At 43.3% G+C, this 14394-nt stretch overlaps 1 protein-coding gene across 2 annotated transcripts in view; it reads left to right on the top strand.

Moving 5' to 3' along the window:
• TRIM44 (tripartite motif containing 44) overlaps positions 1-10941 on the top strand; it is a 119923-nt gene extending 108982 nt beyond the window's left edge. For both annotated transcript variants that reach the window (XM_060103229.1, XM_060103226.1), the window contains one exon: positions 1171-10941. In XM_060103229.1, coding sequence (XP_059959212.1) covers positions 1171-1182 — 12 coding nt within the window. In that variant the 3' untranslated portion in view covers positions 1183-10941. The remainder of the gene's footprint in view (positions 1-1170) is intronic.
• The last annotated feature ends 3453 nt before the right edge of the window (positions 10942-14394 follow it).

Here is a 14394-nt window from a genome sequence, read left to right as displayed (position 1 = left end):
GATTATTGTGAGGACTAATGGAAAGAATGGGTGAGGAGTGCTTAGCTCAGTGCCCCTGGCACACTTGATCAATCTGGCTCTTGTTATTATTTTAAGGACAGTGGCCTCTAGAAGTGGTGGAGGAGGAGAAACTAGGCACATTTGCTGCTTTTGTCCTTCTAAGTGTCCTTGTAAGTCTTTTTCTGGCCCTGACTTTTTCTTGCCCTAGTGCTTGTAGCAACAATGTTCTCTCCCAGGACCAAGACAGGGAGGCTCTAACCCTGAGCAGCTGAGGTTCTAGCCATGCTTCTGAGACTCACAACTCATTTTTTGGCCACTGAAATACTACTGACATCTAGGATGCCCTGGTCAAGGCAGTCATGACTGACCGTTCTTTCAGCTCCTTCCTTCCCTCCCTTCCTGTTTTTATTTCTCACTCTCTTTTTAAAACAACTATTTATTGAACACTTCTATATGCCTAGCACAGTCCTAGTGCTAGATAAACAGTAATCGATAAAATAGACAATATTGCTATTCTTTTATGCTCTGGTGGGGGTAGAGGGGAGAGTAGATAGCAAACAAATGATTTATAGGACATGATAAGGGCTATGAAAGAAAGAAGACAGAGATGGAGAGTAACCAGGGAGCCTGACTTAGATAGAATACCTTCTCTGAGGAGGTGACATCTGAACCCAGTGACTGTCCCTGTGGCATGAATTAAAACCTTGGCTTTATTCCAAGTGAGAAGTGCCATTTGGTGTGCAGAATGATAGCTTCTCTTCACCTTTCTCTTCTAACAATAGGTGGCTTTAAGGCTTAGGGGATGTCAAACTCCTGATTTTTACCAGCAATTTATTTTGTCAAGTTAAAAAAATAGTATGACCCTCACCTGCTTCTTTAAATAGCTATTCACTTACTGTGTACCAGGCACAGGCATTTTATATGTATTATTTATTCCTCCAGTAACCTAAGAAAGTAGGTTTTATTATCATCAGGATCTCTGCAGTCAAATAAAGAAATCAGAATGTAGAGAGGCTAAGTAACTTGCCCCCGGCCACAGTGCCCAGAAGTGGTAGGGTTAGGGCTGGAATCCAGAGGAGTCTGACAGCAGAGCCTGTGCCTTCTGTCAGTAGACTAGGCTGCCCCCTTCTTGTGAATTCTTAACTCACTTGGTTCTCCTTTCCTTTGTAGTGGTGCCAGTGAAGAAGAAGACACATGAAGGCCTGCCATCCCCAGTGGAAAATCATCCCGTCCCCTTGTGTGTATGTGACAGCGTGTATGTAACGGCTTCTGATTCCTGTGAAAGCTGCCCAGCAACAAACGTGCTTCCACCAGATGCCTCCCCAGATCCACAGCAGGCACATAGCTCTCCAAGGAATGACCAGTTTTACTCTTACTGACTGTGCTTCTCATTCTCTTGTCGTGATAGGTCAAAGAAAACGCCCCTTTGATCAACCAGGAGCAATTAAAGGGTCCTTCAGGTAAATCCCTCGATGGCTGCTTTGAACTTACTCAGGAAAGCCAGCCCCTGTCATATTGTATACCCAAACAGTATCACTTCATTAAGAAGGATCTGGAATAATCTTGAAGGGCAGTCAGAATTTGTTTCCCTACCTGCTAATAAAACCACACTTTATTCGTATTGAAGCATGGAATAAATGAGGGGAAAGTAGGGCCCAATCAACCCACATAGTTAGTCTCTAAAAGTCCATTTAATACATCTGTGAAAATGTGGTTTCATGAAGTAATACGGATGGCTTGAAAACAGACAAAGAGTTAAAAGTTAGAAATATAGAGAGATATTTTTAGTACATGAGGTTATCCAGGATTTCAGATTCATAATTCAGTGCTGTGGAAATGAAAAAAAAAAAAGATTGAAGAGATAGAAAGGAAATGACTTTTTTTTTCAAAAAAAAAGGACCAAAGAGATCTGATTAAAAGTTGAAATCAAAATCAGTATTTCTGAACTCACATTGCCTAAGTTTCCAAAATAGTCACTAAAGGATCTGATGGAACCTGAATTATTTGAGTGGACTCTGAGGTTTTATGGGTCTTGTCACAGCATGAAAGTCTGGAATGTGTATTACAAATGGGAATTTTCAGTGTAGGTGTTGCTCCCCCTCCCCCAGTTTAGCCTAATCTGGCTTAAATGCAGTGTGGGGAGAATTCTTGGCCCTCTGTGGTGTGTTGAATCGAGCTCCATCTCCTGGCAGATATACCTTCCTTTTACTCCAGCGGGGACACCTCTTCCCCTGGCTGTCCCCCCCTCCAGGTCATCTCCCACACGCTGGCTCTCTCCTCTTAAGTAATGTGAGCAGAGACTCACCGTGGTTGGACTCTGGTCTTTCCCCACTCCCAAAGCACATTTCCTTACAACCAAGTTTTTTACCCCTAAATAAGCAATGATGTACTACGGAATACAAAACTGCAAACTAAAAAACATGCGTCTTCTGAAACAGGAGTTTTACTTAACAAATGGTTTGGAGTCAGGGAATGACATTATTTTTAGATAAAACAAACACAGTTATATTATGAAATAGAATGTATACATAAACAGTAAAGATAGGAGACTTCACAGAGAATTTTTATTTGCGAGTGGGGTGTGTGTTCCCTCTTCTCTGCCTCTAGTGGTATTTTGGTGTTTGCTTCTGAGAAGTACAATTGGAACTACATCCAAGCAGCCTTAGGGTTTCTGTTGACTCAGGACCTAGACTTCTAGTGCCTCTGAGGCAGAACCAAAGGAGCCTGCACTGAGGGAAATTCCTCTTTTCCTGCCTGCCTGCCTGCCTGCATGCCTGCCTGCCTGTATACCTATCACAAATCTTTAGGGCCAACTGATATGTGTGTGCAGGATGGTTTTGAGGGAGAAACAATGCTAACTTACTATAGGAATCCTGTCTGTATCACTGTTCATTCCTGTGCATGCTATGAAATGATTGTTTCTTTGAGGCCAGGAAGCTACCAGGTGTATATGCTTCTGGGTTAGGATTACCCTTGCTCACTAAATATGTTGTTGGGACATTGGGGCTGAGAGTAGTTTGGGCTGTTTAAAAAAAAATAACAAAGTATTTTTCTCTCAAACTGGTGGCCAACAAATGACTAAGACATTTTTGGTGCTTTACCTTTCTGCCCACAAAGACTGGAGATTTTGGCATACGACTGATTACAACCCCCAACCACATCCAAAGAAACTACTCCTAAAGGAGGACCAGTGGCCATTCTTAAAAGAGTTTAAAAATCAGAATATTAAGAAGATTTTAGGATTTGGAAGCTTGTGTTGTCTTTCCCCAGTAAGTATTGTTTAATCTCCAAGTAGTAGCCTTATTTTAGCAATGGACAGATCACTGGCTCCTCCGTACCTGATCATATGTTATTACTTTAAATCAGTATTTGGGAAACCCAGGCATTTATGCAATGGATATGAATGGAAATACAAACATACGTGCCAGCCTGTCTCAGTAAATTATCATACTCTGTAATCCTCAAGGAAAGCACTTTTGCTTTTACTTAGAAAGGATTCAGATTTGCTTTATGGGCTCCTGCTGTTTTCAGCACCTGATAAAACTTTAACCAGGGAAGCATTAAACACAGCTCAGCAGCTTCTGCCCAGGCTCCTGAGTTCCTGCCGGCAGCATTTATCAGTGTAAGAACTAAGATGCTTCCTGCAGTGGCACCAGCTTCCCCAGAGCTGGGGCATGCTTCTCGGCCTTAAGCCCCAGCATGATGAGACTTTCCTCCTACCAGGTCAGTAAGAGTTGCTTACAACTGTGTCCTAACTGGCTGCAGAGTTTGCAGAAATCCCTAGGGAGAAGTCATCAAGGGAGGCAGGTAATGAATGTCTTCAGAATGCATTGGGTCCTCACAGCAATCCCTGGATCCCTTCCAGAGGTTGGGTATCTGGAGGCTGAGGGGGTTTGTCCTTTGATTTGATTGTCATTAAATCCAGGGCAATTCCAAGAATTGCTTGGAGTCTCTGCTCTGACAGCCTAGAAAGGGAAATGACTTAAAATATTGAGGACTACCTATGAGGACCCATTTCTCAGATGATAATACAGATTTGGAGGGCAAGAGTCACTTGCCTTGAGTTATACAGCTAGGACGTATTGGAGCCAGGTTTTGTACCCGGCTCTTCCTAACTCTGTGTATGCCTAAAACATAGAGAGAGAAAAAGGCTGCAGGTTCCCCCCCTGCAGTCTGACCATTCCACTGTGGATTCTTTTTCAAAATTACATTTTATGGCTATAGTTGAGGCTCAGAAATGGCAGCAGGGTAGCCTTATTCTTCTACTTTAGCAGATACATTAAGTACACATTGCTAACTTGAGCCTGCCCCCAGGAGTTGGAGGACACCTTTCCTTTTTGGTGCCATCCCCCATAAATACAGTGTTCTTAGGCCTTCAGGAGTATGGAACTTCTCAGAAATAGTAAACGTGAGGCGTGTTCTGGCCTCTGACTTTATTTGAAAATGTCAGCTGCTACACTGCTGCAGAAAAGGAAATCTTCATATTTTAGTAAACCTAGCCAGTCTGTGAGGATATGGTAATTAAAAGTCCCGTGAGCACAGACTTTCCTGCTAACACCTGATGTGTATATGTACACACACACACACACACATGCAGTTTAACAACTAAGAGAAATTCAGAGCAGCCGCCGCCTCATTATCTCACATACCACTGCAGAGGTTTCTGCCAGCCCTGATTACAAGTGTCACCAGATAATGGGGCTTAGTTGCTTGCTTACAAGATGCTAACAAGAAGAGCAACTCCTTGGCAAAGGTTGTCAGCTCCTAAAGCATTGAGCCAAGGTGACAGCCCTGAGGGAAATCGCACTCCAGCCCTACTCCAAGGTGTCTAATGATATGGGAAATTTGGACACCCAGACTTTTTGGTGACCTGAGAGTCTGACCACTGTAGTCAGGCCTGAGGGCACGGCTGCAGAATTCACGACTGATAGGAGTGGCAGGGCTTAGGAAGTCCTCTCCTCCACCTAGAAAATATTCTCTTGCCAATACCTGAAATGCCACACTCAGCAGCTGTTCAACACATGCTTTTCGATAAGGAAATTAGGTGCATGTTTACGGTGTGCCTAGCACAACTGGAATTTTCTGTTTAAAAAACAAATCTATCTCATTATGAATGGACGCAGCCCAGCCCTGAGAGAAAAGAAGGCCTGCAGGGGAGGCTTCAGATCTCATTAATATTGCCTTACCCAACGGTGTTTCTGAAGCCCCACCACAGCCCGTTCCAAGAGCTGTAAGGCCCATGGGGACTGCCTAGTAAAACAGTAACATTTGGAGCCAAGAACACATGAGAAACAGCAGAACAAGCACCAGGGCAGGAAAATAAAAATAAATTAAGACACTAGTGGGTATACTGGTACAAAAAGTGCCGCAGAGCCCATGCTGGGCTTGATATGACCTTGAGGGGACAGTAGATTTATACTTAACGGGACTTAAACCTGACCAATCTTTCTACAGTGACAGGCCAGACTGCGTGGATGGGGAGAACCAACAAACGCATTGTCCTCTGCCTGTTTTCCTGTGCACAGTCACATTCCCTCCTCAGTCATCTTCCTCTTTCACACTTTACATTAAACAAGGGAACACTCAGTCTTTCATGGGAATTACACATTTTAGTTAATGTTTCAGTATATCATTTTCATACTGTAAATTATTTTGTAAGAGAGATTTACTGCTCTTCCAGGATGTTTGGACTCAGTGTCCCTGTGCATTTGGAAATCAATAAACTATTACTGGAAATACCATTTGTCTCTCAGAGTTGTGCACAAAGGACCCTGCTAGGTGTAAATATTCATGGTGATCTGCATTGTTAACCGCGATAATGCTGGAGATGATGGCGTTTTGGTTATGAGAGGCGGGACACTCATTTGCCCCTGACTTCTCTAGCATAGCTTAGGAGATCTCTGGGAGTGGCAAAAGGACAGACTTAAAGTCATTGTTATTTAAAGAAATGTTTTCCCCTCAAAGTGAAATGATCCATGCCTAGTTAAATTTTCTGAGCAAAGTAGATTATAAAGTAAAGAATGCTTGGTCCTGAATGATGTTTTCAAATAACGTTAAAGCTTTACAATTTGGATCAGCCAGGGGGGTGGTCAAACTTTAATTTTTACCATATTTGCTAGAAATAAAACCTTCATAGAGCAAATTACAGTTAGGCCAGCAAAATCATCTTTGGGGAACCTTAGAAGTACACATTTGATATAACTGATGAAGAGATAGAATTAAGTTCTAAATGAAGCAATTCTGGTCCAGTTTGTAATATCAGGAGCAGAGGATGCGTTGAAATCAAGAGGCAAAATGTGAAAACTCAAGAAGTAGATACTGTATGAATTAGAAAGTACAATTCCTACCTAAAGGCATTACAATTCAGTTTTTAAAATCCATCCTTAAAACCCACCAGCAAGTGTCTGGAGGAGCTGCAGTTTATGAACCCTGCTGTAAAAAAATTTTTTAACAAATTTGTCTCCATGGAGTTTGTCTTTTTTAGGCCTTGTTTTGTACAGTTTGCAAAGTACAGTGTACAGTGAGGGAAGGAGGGTTAAGGTGAGCAGTGAAATTCTCTTCTGACCTGAAACTGCACTTTTGGAAGGAGGAAGCTATTAGACTTGCTTTATCTCCTTTATTCCAAGGCCATAAATAATGAAATCACCAGGAGAGGCAAAGCCATGGCTTCTTTTGCCATAGTCTTAGAATCCCAAAAGTCAGCCAACTCTGGCACTGAGTCTGTAATTTAATTAAACATCTTGAAGGCGTCTCCAACAGCTTGACAGTAGGCCAGCTTCATATTCTTGGAAAGGGACTGCAGAGTGAGCTTGTCTGTTTTACAGTTCATTTACTGAGTTGAACCCTCATGGCCATAGCATACCATTTGCCTTACAAAAATGGCCCACAACCTTCATACCATTTTAGGGAGTCACTCACAACTCATCTACCTATGGCTCAGTCAGCTTCACCTCTCCCTATTTCTTAAACATGAAATCTGCACAAGTGGTTTGACAGTGAGTAATTGAGACAGAACTGGAAAAATCTGAAACCTCTGCTGGACCCATTCAAAAATGACCGAGAACTAAGAAGTGAGTGAACAAGACTTCTGACCAGTTGAAATAAATAGTATGAAGCAAACACATAAGAGAAAGGCCATCTGTCTACCCATAAAGCACCTACTGAGAACCTATTTATTCCTGTTTCACACATAGTTCTAAATGTTTGCTGTCTGGTTTCCAAGCCTACAGCAGATTAAATTTAAGGGCGGGAAACAGATTTCTAGAGGAAACTTAACTCAAGAAGGAGAAGGAGTTGACAGCAATAGAGAAGACAGAAAAAGTTTAAGTAGACTGTGCTCAAAAAGCACTGTTTTAGGGGGGCATTTAGTGCCCCAAATAGCTCTTTACACATCTCAGTTTCTAAACACCTTATATCATAGGACTGTGTAATTATACTCAAAGTGATGACCCTGAGCATCACACCTAAAGAAACTAAGTTATGCTCAGAATAAAGCAAGAATTTGCATATCAAACATTTTAGAAATATTTCTATCACAAAGGTAAAGAAAAATGAAACAAATTCCCCTTTTAGGGGTTCAAGGAATAAACCTTGGACTATCCAGAATATTTAGTTAAAACAAAACATCCCCCACCTTAGGTTTTATTGTTCCAGGAGCCTCTTGTGTTTAGAGAGTTTTTTCATAGCTTTGTAAGTGACTTTCATGCTGCAGTGCTTTGCATATAGTGGCATGAACAATGAAGTGCCAAGTTTCCAATTGATGAATAAAACTAATAACCAGAATACAGGTCAAATCCTGTTACAACAAGTACTGCTACTATAAAAATCACTAAAGCATCCCTGTTATCTCTCAGCCCCTGTCAACTGTCCATTCATTTCAAGCAATAGTCATTAGAGCAAAATTGGGGTATAATAAAAAGAAACTGGACCCTCACCACAAGTTGGGTATAAAACAATTTAACCTGTAATACCAGGTTCTTACTTGTATTTCTCCAGTTCTTAGCTGAAAGAAAAATAAATCTTATGTAGACGTAATAGCAGCCTGGGAAGCTGGTATTTAGTAGTTGTTGCTAGGAGAAGGAAGAATTCAGAAGCAAAGGACACATGGAGCTGTGTGGCAAACCCTCACTAGGGAATTTGGTCTCCAGGGCCACTTTTGACCTTAATCCACATTGGAGCCATCAACCACAGAGTCACTTGCTTCTAATAGTGATGTAATGCATATATTAAGCCCTGGAATGAAAACATGATTCACTTCCCATGGGTCATTGAGCCCTTTGTGGCAATCTGGCCCTGATCCGATGACCCTGAGATAAAGAAATTGAGAAACATGTGACTGGAACTGTCCTTTATCCCAAGATGCACTGCTTTCAACACTGTTGATTGTATATAGAAATGATGTAAGTTAATCAGCTGCATTCCATTTGGTATACAGGCAAAGATTTTTCTCTGCCTATCCATCTGCTTGTGGTAATGATGAGTTTTGACATTTGCTATAATTTTCTCTTTTTTCTACTTTCTTTTTTTCTTTCTGTCTTTCTCTTTCTTTTACTTAAACACTTTTTATGACTACATTGCAACCAATATTTTGTAACACCCTTAGCAGCAGAAGGCGTTAAATCATAGTTCATGTCTGAACAGTACAATCAGCAATAGGAAAAGGAGTGGGGAGGGAGAGGGAAATTGTCCACCTTTTCCTGATGATAATGCCTGGCTCAGGCCCCAGATTCACATCATACTGTGAAGAAGTTCATAAATTCTGGGCACTGCTCAGCCTGAGGAGGCAGGCAGTATCCCTTCATACCTCAGGGTGAGATGAATGGTCTGTTGAAGTCATGCCATTACAGAATACGTTCACCTCTGCTTGCTTTCTCCCCCAAGCCAGAATGTAGTTAAACATTTACATGTCCCAGGCCAGAAGATCAGGTTATGAGGAGCTTGAATACTTGGCTTGGCTCTTGAAAACATTGAGTCCAAGTGTAGTTCTCTGGCTTGAGGGTCGCCATTTGCTGCCTCACCATTTTATTAGGACATCTGGAGATTGCAGGTGTTAATTGGAAATAATTTTCTGTATTTGGTTTCTCTCCACACATTCAGGCTTCTAGGACCTTTTGACCCAGTTGGATGGCTATATCCTAATATCAGATTCAGCCTATTCCAAGTGGGAAGAACCATGATAGACAAGTAAGATTGCTCTTTGGCTTGGTGGCGGTGGTGGTGTTGACTCTGTCAGTGGGGTGATTGTGGGTGGCCATGATGGTAAAGAAACCACTGATGACAATAAAAATGGGTATTTTCTCAGCACTTAAAAAACCAATTTCTATCTGCTAACAGGGGTTCTGATCTCTTTTCCCCAAACTCCTTTTTTCCCTAGAAGATACTGGCCTGTCTGATCAAAAAAGAGCATTCCTTCTGAGACCACACCTAGCCAACTTATGGCCAAACTATACTTGCCTGTTAATTTACTCAGAACTAGGTTGCCTTTTAAACCTCTTTCCCCACCTCTGGCATGAGGACAAGACATGTGGAGGAAGAATTAGGTCACCTGGGGGTCCACTGTAGCATCTGGTTAAGTGGTGTAAAGAAGCCAAGATTTCTAGAAGTGTCTGTGTTTTGTCATTTCCGAGATGGTGAGAAAATCCGTCTGGAGTGTTTATGCCCCTCTTCATAGCCAAGCCGTGGGCTTTCTTTTGTATCGTGCTACCGAGGTTAGTCACCGCCCTCAGAAGGGATGATTTCACGATGACTTACTTCCTAGTAATCACTGGAACAGTCTCACGAGGATGTGCACAGCTGCTGCGTTTGTTTGGGCCTGGCACGTTCTCAGATGGCAGACTTGCAGAACAAATGAGAAGCCTGGCCTGGTTCACAGGCAGAGTGATCCAGAGTTCAGGCTTCCCCTTGCCTTTTATCCTCCGCCCTCCTTCCTCTGTTCCTCCACCTCCTCTTCTTCCGGTCTCTCCATCTGGAAACCATGAGCCTCATGGATTCCAGGCACAATTCTCAGATTTCAGATGTTTGGGAAATGTCTTTGCTTGGGTCATTCTTCAAGAGTAAGAGAATTCAATTTGGGAGGAAAAACAGCTGAGACCCTTCCTTGCACAGAAGAGAAAATAAATAAGGTGTGGTACATATCCATCCCCTTAGCCACTCAGTTCTAAACCCACACACAATGTCTGATTTCAGGAAAAATACTGAGATTCCCTCCTGGGAGGGAACAGAATGGAAAAAACAAAATCTCCACTCCTAAAAACATACTTTTCTCCCTTCCGAGGTATCAACATAACTGGCCTCAGATAATAGGATGTAACTGATTTTGTGTGTGGTGTTGGGGAGGGTCTCTGGAGGGTGGAACTAAGAGTGCTGGAATGAAGTGAAAAGTAAAATGTAGCCTAAGTTGTTAGGGAGGAACTGTTCACGTTAAGAACCACTTAACCCCAGTGTTGCATCTCCAGGAAAAAGAACAATGTGTGGTCTTCTGTCCTTGGAAAATAGAATGAGCTTTCTCCTAATAAATACTGGGTTTTAGAAGCAGACAGACTTGGTTCTAGTACTGGCTCTGTCCTTAACTAACTCTGAGGAATTAAAGAAGCAGCTGGATCTGTGGGGCTTAGTACAGTGCCCGACACATAGGAGGAACTTAGTAAGTGGTAGCTTACGACCACTATGTATTGTGATGACCATCGCTCATCAAGATGGAGTCCTCTTGGGGCTGTAGGTGGAGCCTGCCCTCATGTTGTCCCACACTGGCTTGTCTGCGCAGCCTCTCGCTCCTCCCCAAGGCTACTTCTTAGCCCTCTCTACCACACCCACCCAATTACACTTTCATGTCAATTAGAAGGATCTCAAATTATATGTATTTATTTGTTCATATGGTTACTGTCTGTACTTCTTTGAAGCTTGTATTGTTTGTTCTCTGCTGTATTAGCAATGTCAATGAAATTGCCTGACACAAAATAGATGTTCAAAAATGTTGTGGACTTGCTGACTGATACCTTGATAGCATTCGTGTGCAGAGTTACTCCAGGTATTAATTACATCTTGACGCAGAAAACTGGGAAACACCTTTAGCTACATCTGCCCCAGCATAAGTGACCATAGCACTCAAAAGGTCTTTGAGTCACTTAGGGTAGAAGAGTAGGTCACTTACCTACTCTTCCCAGAAGAGGGAAGAGAGTTAGGAAACCTAACTGCCATTCCTCCTCTGCCACCAATAAGCTATGCAGCATTTGGCAGGTCAACTTCCCTCTCTAAATACTCATAAAATGAGGACTAGAATCCACTAGATTGGAGGATCTCTCTGCCTCTTCCAGATCTAACATTGTAATAAGATTTTAGCAAAGCAAGAAGTGACAGTGAGAACGGCAAGATGCTTCCTCTAAGAATCCCAGCTTCTCTTCCTCTGTGTGTGTGCACATATGTGTGCACATGTACGTGGACACGTGCAAGTGGCAGTGGGGTTCGGGGGGCCAGGGGGGACACGTGAACTGGGGCTGGCCAGGAGAGCTAGACTCATGTAGACTCTATGGAGAGTGACATTTCCCCAGATGCTTTGGGCTGAATATTCCAATTATCCCCAAATTCCTGTGTTGAAATCCTAACCCCCGATGTGATGGTGTTAGGAGGTGGGGCCTTTATGGAGTAATTAGGTCATGGGGGTGGAGCTCTCATGTGAGGACACAAGGAGAAGTCAGCAGTCTGTAGCCAACAAGAGGGCTGTTACCAGAACCTGACCAGGCTTCAGACTTCCAGCCTGCAGAACTATGAGAAATGAATTCTTGTTGAAGAGCCATCCAGTTGATAGTATTTTGTTATAGCAGGCCAAGCAGACTGACACCAGATGTGCATAAGCCATGACCAAAGGTACCGTAGTCGAGTAAATGGGGAACAGTGGGCTAAACAAAGCTGAGCAGGTTTCTTTTCTGTGGGCCTTCTCAGACCTCTTAATGTGTTCAGTTGCACTGTGGAATTTCAGGAAGGGGTAGGGTACAGTTTTCTGGCGTTCCGTCTAACAATTTTAGGAAACACTGATTTAGGGATGAGTCCAACTGACCTCATTTAACTGGTGAAACAACTGAGGCCCAAAGAGATTAAATGATTTGCCTAAGGTCATACAGCTGTTGGGAAACCTGAGTCCTTGCCCAGATTTGGCCACTGTCTCCCAGAAGAGAAGTCTGTTTATTGGCCCAAGAGCCCACATTAGAACGTTCTAGGAAACACCCCAAGATTCCCTCTTTGATACTAGAGGGAAGAATTGCATAGGCTGGAGTTCTTAGTCTCAGGTCTGCACAGACATTAGCGTTGGGCACAGTGCAGACTTCCTTCTCAGAGTGGCAACATCTGGAACCAAGCTATGGTTCTCTCTCGCTTTCCCTTTCTCTATCCTTCTCTCTGTGAATATATATATATATATATATATATATATATATACACACACACACATAGTTTTCTCTCTCTCTCTGGTTCTCTCCCTCTCCCACACCCCAGTTCTCTTTTCCAGGCTGCATTCTGGGGTTACTTTTGTGACGAGTAAAGGCAGCACTGGCTGCTTGATTGAGACCTCTACCATAGCAGCACACCAGGCACCAGGGGGAAGGTGCTCAGTAAGCCTTGTGCATTGGCCAGAACTTTTATTCCAGCTTAATGGTTACATCCATTTTCTGGACTAGGTAATTAAGGTGTAAGGTTATTAAAAAGGGTCATATGGCATTTGTGTCTGGCCTCTAAAGGAGTTGACTGTGGACCATTCTCAAATGCCTTCCTTGGCACTTTAGCCTTGAACCTTCAGGTGCACTCGTGGGGGCATCAGTGTGGCAGGCAGCAGCACAGGGGTGGGAGATGCCAGTGAATGTGTGTGTGTGTGTGCACACGCATGCGCGTGCACATGCGCATGTGTGACAACACCACAAGGAGATGTGGGCACATCAGGAAGAATACCGTCTTGGCACCCCTCCAAACTGCTATTCTTTAAATATTAGGTCAACATTTATTTAGAGGAAAGGGTGGTAGGCACCTTTCTGTGAGTGTGGTGGGCAAGCAGTCGAGGCTATCCCTACCTGCATTCCACACTCATAGAGACAAAAGCCCTGACCCCCTTTTTAGAAAAGACCATTTAGGGATCCTCTGTTGTTATTCCAACGTACTCTTTTGCGGTCTCACCCCACCCACTAACAAATGACTTTCAGAGTATTTCTTCCAACTCCACACAATTATCTCCCTGAAATGACTTCTTAAAAGTACAATTTTCGACCTCATTGCAATTTTAGTGAAGTTTTTACACCAGCCCTCACCCTCAACAGACTGGTCATATGTCATGTGTGCATGTGTGTGTGTGTATATTGTCAGGCTGGTGATTTAGTGATGACCCTGTTCCTTATATAGAAAGTGTGTGTGACACTCTCATGTGGTCACAGGCTCTCGCCTACTGAGTTCAGGGCCTTCCAAGTAAGGAAGAGACACAGGGCGGTATTTTCTTAGGAGATTATTATATCCACTGGAATGCAGCAAGAGCGTTGAGCAATTGTAAGGAATAAATATCCCCACTTGCTGGAGCAGCTGTCTTTCCTCTGCCTCCTTCTTCTCACTCCTTTCCGTAGTCCCCTCTGACCCTTTCTCTCCCAGGGACAAAGGCATCGTCCAGAGGGGCTCATGGACACAAACATGCCTGGACAAAAGCTATTGCCTGAATGGTCCCCAGTTGTCATCACGATGTTGCACACCTATGGAGAGATTCTGTTTCTAAGAATGCACAAAACCTATGGCCTTGAACTGGATTTACCCACCATCCCACTTCAGGTACTCTTAGCCTTACACAACAGAACACCAAGACAGCCAGGTAATGGAGGGAAAAAAAAAATCACTTCAACCAATTGTTTGGCAGAGATTAAATGGAACAACTACTAGGTCAATTGAATTATGCATTTAAAAATGAGGTTTCGGGCTTCCCTGGTGGCGCAGTGGTTGAGAGTCCGCCTGCCGATGCCAGGGACACGGGTTCGTGCCCTGGTCCGGGAAGATCCCACGTGCCGCGGAGTGGCTGGGCCCGTGAGCCATGGCTGCTGAGCCTGCGCGTCTGGAGCCTGTGCTCCGCAACGGGAGAGGCCACAACAGTGAGAGGCCCGCGTATCACCCAAAAAAAAAAAAAAAAAAAGGTTTCTTAGGCATAGCTGGAAAGAAATCCTCTTGTGACCTTGAGCTTAAGGTCCTTGTACCAACACCAAACTCAAAGATTTGCTAATGAAGACTCAAGAAGGTGACACTTCCAATAATATGCTTCCACCTGGATTCCTTTCCCAGCAGTGGTTGCCAAGTTCACCTCACATTTTACCAAGTTCTCTCTTTCTAAAATAGAGGTAGGTTCTCTTTTGAGTAAAATAATGGGTCAGAATGCCTAGG

The sequence above is a fragment of the Mesoplodon densirostris genome, chromosome 7 (assembly GCF_025265405.1).
Source record: "Mesoplodon densirostris isolate mMesDen1 chromosome 7, mMesDen1 primary haplotype, whole genome shotgun sequence".
NCBI classification, from domain to species: Eukaryota; Metazoa; Chordata; class Mammalia; order Artiodactyla; family Ziphiidae; genus Mesoplodon; species Mesoplodon densirostris.
Note: the sequence above shows the minus strand (reverse complement) of the source record. Positions and strands in the feature narration are given on the sequence as shown.